We start from the raw sequence: 12,504 nt of genomic DNA, 5'->3' as shown, positions 1-12,504 counted from the left end.
GAGTCAATTATTCCACTTATACTACGGTTACCACACCTCAAGACATCGATCAGATGATATATTTAAAGGGTTTCGTCCGGTTTTTGTACTTAAATCGCTATTGTGAATAGGATTATTTCTTCCGCATCTCATCCAACGCCTCTTTTGCTAGTTCCAAAACATCATTTTAAAGCTGGTAATGGAGGCTTGAGCCGTTGATAGCATTCTAATGCAGTTATTAATGAAGTTATTAGAAAGAGAGCGAGAGAGACAGAGACACACAGAGAAAGAGAAAGAAAGAGAGAGAGAGAGAGCTTGTGTGAATCAGGCTACCTCTGCATCCCTCAACAGTGTTCTGCAGCAGCGTCTCTAAACAGCGCTGTTATTACCTCGCTAGTGAGAAATGTCATGTGTAGCCTTTAAGTTGCTACACTATATAGGCTAACTGATAAAATCGTCAGGGCAGCGCTGACAACACCTTTTTGTGCAAACTGCGTGACCGTAGTGTGCGTGTGCGAGCACGTGTGATTGCAGTAATTCCTGTGTGCTGTATAGGTACTGTATGCTAATTTCCGTTATTACAGTTAACTATGCGAAGTGATATGGAACTGTAATGCGGTCAAGAGAGCTGCCTGGAACTACGTTCGCCGTGCGTTTCCCTGAAAATAATTGCACACCTCAGAACGTTCATCAGCCAATCAGATTCAAGCATTCAACGGCCCCGTAGTAAAACAAAAAATAATACTGATTCAAAAATGATAAGATTGTGAATCAGATTACACAAGTGGCTCTGTTTATTTTGTGTTTTGTTGTGAAAGTGTTGTAGCAAAAGATCTGCTGGTGTATTTGACCCCCTTTGCCTGATTGACACTGATTTTTGGATTGCCCTCTAAACTTGGTTTTGCTTGGCTTGTAAATATTGTAAATACTAAAAATTGGGATAGTAAGGAGCCTGACACCATTTCGGTTTGTAAAACCTTCTGATCTCGTTTTTTTTGGGCTGTACTTTCTTTTCTTTTCTTTCGGTTAGATAAGGTTTAAAAACTAAGAACATTTTGTTTGTTGTTTTGGTCTTGTCGGCTCCCGAACTCAAACTCCCAATAAACTCGTTGTTATTGCAATTTTTGGTAAAACTTTCTATGAAGCCCATATTTATAACACATTATAAGGGTATTCTGTCTACATTTAGTCATTTAGCAGACACTTATAATGAATGCATAATGCATTATAAAAAACGTATAATATGTTGTTTCATGTCAAAATAATCATAACAACGATTATAATACATTATAAAACTTATTTGTGGTTATAACTTTTATGAGTGTGATTATTTATAACACGCGATAAACACCATGTTAAATCCGCTTAATTTATAATGGATTATAAATCTCATATCTTGACATTATTTATTTAAGATCTGTACAGTATCTTACTATCTTACTGATATTACAATAAATATAGTTAAATCAAATTTGTCATATTACACATTCATCTGATCAGATATCCGATCGTATGGCTGTTTAAGAAATAAATATTTAAATTTTTTTGTTATTGTTGATGTTGTTGTTATTTATAAGTGGTCTTTGTCTGCTTTAAGTAAAGTAACAAGTTAACGATGGCAAGATATGAGACTTATAATGCACTATAACTATAGGAAATATAATCAGAATCAGAATCAGAATCAGAAGAGCTTTATTACCAAGTATGTTTACACACACAAGGAATTTGACTTGACGACAGGAGCTTCCGATGTGAGTTTGCCCAGCCTCACTAGCTGCTGCCTGTCTGTCAGGAAGCTGGTGATCCACTGACAGATGGAGGTGGTCACGGAAAGCTGGGTGAGTTTGTCCGAGAGAAGGTCAGGCATGATGGTATTGAAGGACAAACTGAAGTCCACAAATAGGATCCTTGCGTATATATATATATATATGGAAATCATAATTATTATTTTTTTTTGCAGGATGTTTTGATAAAGAGAAAACAGTGTTTTTGGAATTAGAATTATTTTCTAAAAATGTAAAGTTTTACTGTTATGTTCGCTCAATCTATTGCATTTATATGTGTGTGTATGTATGTATGTATGTGTGTGTGTGTGTGTGTGTGTGTGTGTGTATGGCTTAATCAGCAGGTGCTCCTCTGTCAAACAAACCAACTCCTTCACCAGAAAAAAAAATAAAATACTGGATGCTACAACATTGGAGTTCTGGTCAGCTAGTTTAACAAGCACCTAACTAGCATAAATAAACCTGGAAATGACCTTAATTGTAAGGATAATGAAGATACAAAAAACACAATTCTCTGCTGAGGTCAGAAATCATAATAAGCATCTGTTTTTTTATAGGAATGTCTCACCCTCAGCTTTGCAGGTCTTGCTTACGGGGTCCATCTCATAACCCGGGTGACATTCACACTTGAAATCCCCTTTCAGATTAATACAGATCTGACTGCAGGCATCAGGGTTCTCACACTCATCGATATCTGCAGAGTAAACAGACACACGTGACTGCAGACATGCTCACTCACTCAAGACGGCTGAATATCATTACTACATCGTACAGTATATAGGAAAATACTGTCTGTTATGACCTGCTATTGATCAAGGGCACATTGTGCACATCAAGACCAAACTAGACTAAACATATCTCATTTAAATGCAGTTATTACTGTGAGATCTTAGTTTAATACATAAGTCAAATGTACCATGTGTTATCCATGTGTTTTGATTCAGCTGTTTAGTACATGAACAGAACAGAGTGCCTGTAAGCTGAAGGCCCAGTTTCTTGCCCAGTATGAAATTCAGTTAAATCAGCTTTACTTTTACTGTCAAAATCATCACTGAACCAGGCCTGACCTCCACATGTCCTCTTGTCCAGGAGCTTATAGCCAGCAGGACACTGGCACTCGTATCCAATGGGACGATCCACACAGATGTGTGAGCAGCCTCCATTGTTAAACAAACATTCATTCAAACCTACAAAAGAGAGAAGAGACGGTTGTTAGACTGTAAAATGTAGACTTTGAAAGGTACAGTGCCCTCCAAAAATTTGGAAATACTCTAAGTGATGTTTTTTTGACAATAGAAATATCAATTTAATGCACAATTGATGTTGACAAAAACAGGTTTCCCTTGTATTAAAGCAAAACAGCTTATACCTTGTAAAAAAAAAAGAAATAAAGAAAGAAGTGCTTTTAATTGTATTGAATATGCACTTGTAGTGTTCCTCAAATCTTAAAAGTTTACTTTTTGAAAAACTGTATTTGCACTGTATTAATAACGAAATAAAAGGCCACTTAAACAAGCACTCTTTCATGACTTTAACATACTTAAGTGCACTTAAGTACATTTTAAATGATCATGTTTTAATAATCTAATTTTAACTGTAGTGCTTTATTCAATATTACAATTGAAATTTATATATTTTGAAAGTACTAAATTGCAACTTCATCATTATAAATGTGCATTACAAATATATTGAATTACACAACATACAAGATAGTAAAATAAAAGATAAGATAATAACAATTACATGAAATATATTTTAAATACATTTAAATGTTTACTACAAATACTTGTCAGTACATTCAGTCAGCACTCTTTTACCATATTTCAAAAACAGTAGAATTATGAAATTACAAATACAAATGTACTTAAGTCCCACTTAAGTGAGGAAAAAACACTCTTTATATAAATTTAAACTACATTTTCATTGAATTGTAATTAACATGCAGTTGTGTGTCAGAAAACATTCCATTCAGTTTGCACTTAAATATATTAAGTATATTATTTCCATACTTCTTTTCACAAGGGATGACTGATCAGAAGATTTCATTCACTTTATGCAAAATACAAGCCATTTGAAAACAAATTTCACTCGTTGTATACAGTGCTATATGATTATATCACGTTATAATAATAACAACTGAGGTGTGCTGTTAGTAATAATGGTAACACTTTATTTCGATAGTCCACTTTAGACATTCTATTAACAGTAAGTAACTTTGCAACTACATGTCAACTAGCAGTTAGTAGAGTATTAGTAGACTGTCTGCTTAATATCTTCTAACTCTTTCTTTGTCAACATTCTACTAACCCTAAACCTACCCTAACAGTCTACTCTGAGAGTTAGTAGACATGTAGTTGCAAATTAATGAGAATTAGTTGACGTAGTTGACATGTAGTTACAAAGTTACTTATAGTTAGTAGAATGTCTAAAGTGGACTATCGAAATAAAGTGTAACCGTAATAATAACTAGTGCTAAATAGGAACAGCAAATATAATTCAGACACATCCCCATGTTGTCAGCAATTATTTTTGTATCACTTCAATTTGCTCCACTTGTTTAATACCGTTGTCGCTTCCTTGTACTGGAAAACATGAGCCATGAGCTTTTTCCTTCATCTGGCAAAGAAAATAAAATTCTTCATCTATGTGAGTGAGAGTGGCTGACTATATTAGAGCAATAACAACCCAACACAATTACCATCTTCAGGCCTCATTTACATTCCCAAGGGTCCGTTTTAAAAACACATGCGAGTGTGAGTGATATTATAGAGAAAGTGTCAAGACGATGTTGAAACTTTCAGGCACTGAACCATCTTGTGACTCAGTGTGTTGAATTTAGCGTTGCATTGTTTGCAGTTGAATCCCAGGAACACATTGTGTCTGAAAGCTCGAGTGAGCAGCAAGACATATTGAGCATTCTGCAGACAATAATTTAATGAGGCAAAATGGAGATGGCTGTGTGGGCCAGAGACGAGCAACAATGTGTTTTCTCTTTCTTCTTCTGCACTCTCTCAAAAGGTAGCATTTGAGGACCAGGTGTTCTCTCCAGCTCTCTGCGTTCATTAGTAGGTGCTGGCATCCTGACAAAATCCATGGAAGTGAACAATTTGGGGCAGGGCCGCGTCGCTCGGAGCCAGCCATATGTCAAACGAGCAGCAGAGGATTCAGGATTAAAGGAGAAGACACTGAGGGCATTAAGATGGAGTTATGAGCACTTTCTCTGGAGACGGTGATTATTACGGCACGTGGGTGAACGTGGCATTTGAGGGAAGAGGATAAGGGTGCAGGTTTGGTGAGGAAACACACACACACACACACACACACACACACACACACACACTCAGGCCTCTAGAACAACCACTGCAGGTCTTCATTCCTCTTTGATGCTAATGGATTCTCTGAGAAGATGGCGATTCGTCAGCTCTGCCCCAGATAGTGCTGGGATACATGAAAGTGAGACTGAATTAAAAAAATCTTGTTTTCTCTGCCATATAAATTACGATGCACCTTCAGTGGTGCTCCAGCAACTTCCTACGTAACCTATTTGATTTCGACCTTTTTCAGCATGTTGCCATGTAGTCGCTAAAAATTCCTGAGTGATTTTTAGGTGATTTCTTGATTGATTCTGGACCAAGTCAAAAAAAATATTAATGCACCTCTCTTCAATAAACAACATGATTTGATTTATCATTCATGTCTGGTTTCAAATCCCTAACACTAAAGGCCCTTTCACACGAGACGCGGCAAACGGTGAAATCGCCACGCAGTCGCCACTTTCTCTCGTAGTGGAAGTGATTTGTGCAGTAGAGACGCTGTTCGTGACGCGGTCTCGGGGCGGTGGTTGCCATAGTTGCAAACAACATCACATTTATATTTACTAAAAGCTAAATAAATAAAACATAACGGAACTTTTGTAACTTATGTGTTATTCGCTATTTATAATTTCATGGGACTAGCATAGTTTTCATGTCAGACGCAGTTAACTTTGACATTTTACACGTAATTGCATTTTTAACTGGCAAACTGACACGTACATGCATGCTCTGGATTCGTTTAGTTATATATCTGTAAGAGATTTTTGATGGATCATACAACTTCGGGAATTCTATAACATTTAAAATGATCTTCATCGTGTTTTCAACACTCCGACATGAGCTCAGTGAAATGTTCTGATTGCGTGCCACCAGCGAAATTGTGTTTTGCCGCTTACCACATGTCTCCTATTGAAAATGAAATAAAGAGCAATAATAAATGAGATTATGCAGAAGATCTTTTAATATTTCAACTGGTTCTTACAGACAGTGTTTTTTAGATCTTTTGTGGAGCAGTAAATGTTGCTCCACATGAAGTCCATTTCTGCATGTCGCTTACAACGTGCATTTGGGAAGATGCATAGGGATCACTTCATTTTTACATTCGTATAATTTCCAACATTTTTGTGGACCATTTTCAGCATTTTATCAGTAACGAGAAGCATTTATAAAACCACTGTCAACTAACACAATTAAAGATCTCCCTGCAGTTTTCTGCTAAAAAAAAGCTTGATGGTTTAACACTTGAAAGTGAATAATTTAGTATAGTAACATGTTTATTATTATAATTAATCTTTTTTTATTTTAAAGTACAGTTTTATCATTCCAATAGTATATTTCTGTCTTTATTTTTTATAATTGAAAAAAAAAAATAGAATTTTCCTCTTTAACCCTTAAAGAGGTCATATGATGCGATTTCAAGTTTTCCTTTCTCTTTGGAGTGTTACAAGCTGTTCGTGAATAGATAAGATCCCTGAAGTTGCAAAGACTAAAGTCTCAAAACCATTTTAGTGATTAGATCTCACGGATTCATTCTCGAAATTGCAATGAATGACATAGCGGTAACCATTTATACAATATTGTCACTTGGCATTGAATAGCGTTCACTACTTCTCTTAACTGAGTGAAAGTGGAGCAGGTCTGAGCTGGTTTGAATGGTGGCGGGGACTAATTAGCATATTCATGAGTCTGCATATACTTAATGAGTTGTGGAGTTACATTCAAGTCATTTTAAGACATGAATAAATTATTGCCATGGGAAAAACACTCAAATATGTCATTTTGATTATCAAAGATAAGTTTTAAAGGATAAAATTAGTGGCTGCAGGGGGACTTAAAAAAGTTATGCATTCGATTTTTCACACAGGCAAATTATTCACGTCAACACTGAAGTATACTTTATACTTTACTCATTTCAAAATATTTTCAGAAGAGAACTTAAAATGTCTCAGATGTGCAATCAAAAGTCAAAGATTTCAGTGTAAACTCTAAGTCTCTTCTAAGACCAAATAATCTGAGCTAAACTATTCACATTCCGTTTGCAGCTCTCTATTCTTCCTGTATATCAACAAACAGTTTTCTTACTGCACTCCTTCTTGGGTTCGTCTGACCGATCCTTGCAGTCCTTCACGTTGTCACACACCTTGCTCCCGTCTATGCATTCCCCATTCCTGCAGAGGAACTTCAGAGGTCCTTCACACTTTGTGGCTAAAGCATGAGAGGGAAATAAAAGGCAAAAGATGCTTACAGAACAGATGGCTGCTGATTTGTTAAGTTCATTTCAGTTTAGCTTTGTTTCCTCCAACATAAGCACAAATACTCAGAGGTCTTTCGTGCACAGATACAGACTGGTGATTTAACAGACGTGGGCCGTTTAGGTGAAGTCTCTGCACGTCTTCCATATAAAAGCCACTTTCAAAAGGATTGGCCAATTTATTTCCACACATGAAAGCTTATTACTGCTTAGACACAGTAGGACACACTTCTGCTATGGACAGACAGGTCTGCACTCATTAAACTTTGAAGGGTGTCATATTAAAGGCCAAAACCAATCTCTGGGATACATTTCACCCTGCTGAATAACCAGCACAAAAGATTTGTGCAAAGAAGTACACACACATACACATACACACACACAGACGCTAAGACGTACCATTGACACAGCCAGCCTCGTCGCTTTTGTCGAGGCAGTCATGTATTTTGTTGCACTGTTTGATGCCATGGATGCAGGATCCGTCTCCACACTGGAACTCATCAGGCCGGCATGTGAGCAGAGCTGCAGATGAGCCAAACACAGCACAGACATCAGCCAAACGCTGACACACAGACCCCAAACAGACCTTCACAGTATTTTTTCTGTAGGGAACATGCATTGGAGCTTCATAATTGGTAAACACCCCTATGAATACTTATGTTGTCTGTAATTCATTAAAAAAGGGAAAAATGACCTTTTTTATATACTGTATATACAGTGCTTAAAAAATGTATTAGACCACCACCACCCAGTTTAAGGTTTGTGTCACAGCTGCCCTAAACCAACAGTATTGGTGGTTACCAAAATAATTTTTTATGTTTGTAATGGTTTATCCACCAGTATATGTAAGCTCTTTAGTCACTTATGCTAAAATATAATTATCATTGTTATCCATGAATTTTCAATTTTACTGTTTTACAAGAAAGGCAGAAAAATAGTAAAGCAAAAAATTGTTTTAAATTCAGATGCCCATATTTAGACTATTTAGTTGTTTGTTATTTTCCTAATAAATGACAATCATTTTTTTTAAATAAGTTTTTGACAGATTCCTAAAATATTTGTGTTTATTATGACAGGTGGTCTGCTTCTGACAGGCAGTACTAAATGAAAAAATATTATATTTAAACAAAATAAGAAAAATGTCCACCTTGGCACTTAATGCATCGTGTTTCCCTCTGTAGCATCAGTGAATTTTTGAACATTTTGTAACAGCTGTAATAGTTTTGTAATAGCATATGAGTCCCTCAGTGTGAAAAGATAGATAACCAAAGCATTTGTGGGACCTGGAGGATTTTTCTGAAGAACAGCGGGCAGTTTAACTTAGGGATGTGTCTTGCAACATTTGCGTGTGTTCAGATGAGCAGGAAAATAGTTCTATCCTACACAATTACTCGCTAACAAAGGTTATTCGTCCAATTCAATGCATATTGTACGCATTATTATTATTATTATTTTTGTTAAATAAACAAAACCACTGGTAAATAAAACGCACATTAGTATCGATATTTTTTGTTTGAGTATCGATACTTTCGATACTCGCGTCAGTATCGATATATCGATACTTCGGATCGATACGCCCATCCCTAGTTTAACTCTTCAGGACAATCAAGGGACTCATGAACAACATCACAAAACACACACACACGGATCATAGGTAACAACACACAGTATTAAGAACCAAATGTATGTAAACTTTTGAACGGGGTTATTTTTATAAATTCAGCTATTTTGTCTTGTGGACTATATGTGAAGATCTTTTATGTACAATATTTTATTTAAAAAGTACTCATTACATGCATTTTGCATGCTCCCTCTTATTTTGTTAAAATAATTAACATTTTGCAGATTCTGCAAGGTGTATGTAAATTTTTGACCACAACTGTACACACACACACACACACACAGAGTATATGAGCATTCCGTGTTTGCTGTAAGATCTAAAAACAAATCCGACCTGATCTCAAAGTGTGTGTGGCTGTCATGACACTTTAAAGGCACTTTCAAAGTCCAAGAAAATCCACAAACACACAAATGTGATCTAACACTAAAGCGTTCCTCTTTAGTGTTTAGTGTTTCTGGAGAGCTGCTTTTGACTGTGGCTTAATTACGCAAACACATCTGAGAACACAAACAATATTGGCCATTATGAAGTTCAAAGTAAATCCTCCTGAAATGCTGCATAAGAACGAGGGATTAATGTGATTATAGAGCAGTCTGTGGTGGATGTATCCTCCCTCTATTGCAAGGGCTTTAAGATGCTCAAGGACACACGCTCAAGGGTTGCCTAGTAACGCACGTATCACTCTGCTCGCCTGGGCAAAGCGACATCATAATTGACCTGGATGTGTTACCTGATGGTGGAAATGAAAAAAGAGGCAGCAGGTTTAAAACAAGAACCCAGTGAGCTTATCTTGCCAACAGAAGTCAAGTATAAGAATGCATCGTAATTAAAATCAGGCCCTCTCCAGAGCACCTGTCTTTCTCCCATGACTCTCGAGATCTTAAGGTCGGTTTATACTCCTGGGATCTTGTTGTTTACCAAAGCCGCTCTTCTTAGACTGTTATGTTAGATAACAAACACCTTGTGGCAGCTCCATGCCTGGGGAATGAGTATGACAGCGGGGATGTGAATCTGAATTTGGGTGTGGCCTGGAGATTTTGGATGTGAAAGGCTGTGACAGCATTTTGACAAATCTGATTTCTGATGCCCATCAAAGTCATTGCTGATGTATATGAAATTAAATTGCAAAATCGAAACAAACCACCTTGTGCGATATTGTAACTAGGGCTAGGTGGTGAGAGGTATACCGTGCAATAGAAGTGTAGTCTCACGTAGCGAGGATTTCTGTCCCTTTATTGACAGTCCATGCCATCAAAATAAAAAAAATAAAAAAAAGTCCATAAGCACATTGTAAAAGTAATCCATATGAATTGAGCAGTTGAATCCAAGTCTTCTGAAAAGACATGATCATTTTATATGATGAACAGCTTTAATTTAGGCTATTATTTACATATAAACATTGATAAATGTATATACATAGAGCACATCAAATATGGTACTGCTTGATTCATATGTTTTACATTTACTATGTCTGTATGAACTTTCTGAAGCATTAAAGGTTTGAGTGCGTGGACTTTCACTGGAGGGACAAAAATCTGTCAGAAAATATCCTTATTTGTGTTTCGAAGATGAAAGAAAGTCTTATGGGTTTGGAATGACGTGAGAAATGACAGAATTTTCTATCCCTTCAATATAAATAATTACATTTTCTTTGCAAACTGTCATATCAGTCAGCGAAGGATACATGCTTTCACTGTAGCTTAATTCTACGTCTTTTTTTTATACCCATTAAGATGCGGCACAAAGATAAATGGTGTTATGTGTGGGTTGTGCAGAGTACACTCTAAAAAATGCTGGGTTAAATACAACCCAGTGCTGGGTAAAATAGGGACAAACCCAGCAATTGGGCTGTTTTGACTCAGCGGTTGGGTTAAATGTTTAACCCAACCTTCTGGGTAGTAACCAACCCAATAGCTGGGATTGTCCATATTTTACCCAGCACTGGGTTGTTTTTAACCCAGCATTTTTTAAAGTGTGGATGTCCACCAGGCACAAATTGTACAGTAAGTCTTAAAAATAAAAATAGCAAATCTCCTCAGGTTTCATGATTTCATGTTTATATAAAGTTATGAACACGTCTACCAGTAACATTAGCAGAATGTTTTGGGTTACTACCCAGAAGGTTGGGTTAAACATTTAACCCAACCGCTGGGTCAAAACAGCACAATTGCTGGGTTTGTCCCTATTTTACCCAGCACTGGGTTGTATTTAACCCAGCATTTTTTAGAGTGTAGTCTCTACATTCATGAGCATCAGCACTGTGCCCTTGAACAGCCCATTTAACCCCAGCAAAACACGGAACAGAGTCTGACAAACCCAGTGCTGGGTAAAATAGGGACAAACCCAGCAATTGGGCTGTTTTGACTCAGCGGTTGGGTTAAATGTTTAACTCATCGAGTTAAATGTTTAACTCGATGCTCCGGGAGGGCTTTCTATATAATAAGTGCACTGGAAGATCAGAAACACTGTACTCTACATGAATACACAAACACTAGGCTAACGTACTGCAAAAGTGCATGAAAATGCTATCATTGTTCTATGACGTTACACAACAATGGTGTATGTGCTGCCATCACTGTCAAACTAAATTAAAGTGTGTCTCCACACCAAATGCCTTGAGTCACGTGGCAATAATGGCTTCAATAATACGAATTGTCTTTGTGTGGGTGGAATAGATAATAAATGGCAGGCAGTCAGAAAAGAATTATCTGTCATGAACCATCGCCTTCCATCTCTGGCAAAACCTCACAGTATCTAAGAGAATTGAATTCCCATCAGAGCATGTAAGAGCGACGTGCCCTTCAGAAACATTGTTGAGGTCGTGTGGCCCTCACAATGAGAACTCCTGCTGAGAGTCCTGCAAAGATATTTCCACAAATGTGGTGGTGATGCCGAGCACCTTCATGCACAATCCCTGGGACTGTTTGCTTTGTGTGCATCAATGCAGTAGCCAACAAGTTCAGTAAGTGAAAACTGAGTCAGAGAGAAAGAAAGATGAACCATGCAATGTACAAAGAGACAAACAGAGAGAGGGCTGATGCACACACACAAGCATGTTACAAAATCAATCCACATTCTTGCATATCCTTAAATCCTACTGTTATGAAAGAGAATTTCTCATAAATAGAACGTCCTACACACAGGCAGTTGGTCGGGCCAGTGATTCAATTTTTTCCAATTTTGTTTTTATTGTTTTTGACCCATGTCACCTTGTATTCTAATAAAGAAGATTGTTACGACACCACCATTTTAGATACCAGTGAAATACAACAAGTGCTTTAAAGGGGACACTGGATGAAATTTTCACGTTTTTTTTTTTAGCTTTTTTGTATTTAGTTAGGTTTCTGGCGAGTCTGCCAGCTCAGAAAAGTTTAAAAGAAAACACACAGCCAGTTCGATATGCATTGTCTGAGTCTGAAACTGTGTCATCCATCGTGCTGTTTCAATATGCAGCTGGTTTCTACGAAGGTAGCTAGCTATTTGAATAAGACCACCTCCGAGGCATATATAGAGAGTCCAAGGCAGCAATTCATGCATCTTGTGTGACACGCCCCA

At 37.1% G+C, this 12,504-nt stretch overlaps 1 protein-coding gene across 1 annotated transcript in view; it reads right to left on the bottom strand.

The window, feature by feature from the left end:
- LOC107671705 (low-density lipoprotein receptor-related protein 8-like) overlaps window positions 1-12,504 on the bottom strand; it is a 95,426-nt gene that overhangs the window by 17,317 nt on the left and 65,605 nt on the right. The window contains exons 6-9 of the mRNA XM_016464635.1: window positions 7,728-7,850; window positions 7,160-7,282; window positions 2,831-2,950; window positions 2,332-2,457 (exon numbers count right to left, since the gene is read on the bottom strand). Coding sequence (XP_016320121.1) covers window positions 2,332-2,457; window positions 2,831-2,950; window positions 7,160-7,282; window positions 7,728-7,850 — 492 coding nt within the window. The remainder of the gene's footprint in view (window positions 1-2,331; window positions 2,458-2,830; window positions 2,951-7,159; window positions 7,283-7,727; window positions 7,851-12,504) is intronic.

Source organism: Sinocyclocheilus anshuiensis, unplaced genomic scaffold, assembly GCF_001515605.1.
Source record: "Sinocyclocheilus anshuiensis isolate Anshui unplaced genomic scaffold, SAMN03320099.WGS_v1.1 scaffold524, whole genome shotgun sequence".
NCBI lineage: Eukaryota > Metazoa > Chordata > Actinopteri > Cypriniformes > Cyprinidae > Sinocyclocheilus > Sinocyclocheilus anshuiensis.
This window is presented reverse-complemented; position numbering and strand designations above follow the sequence as displayed.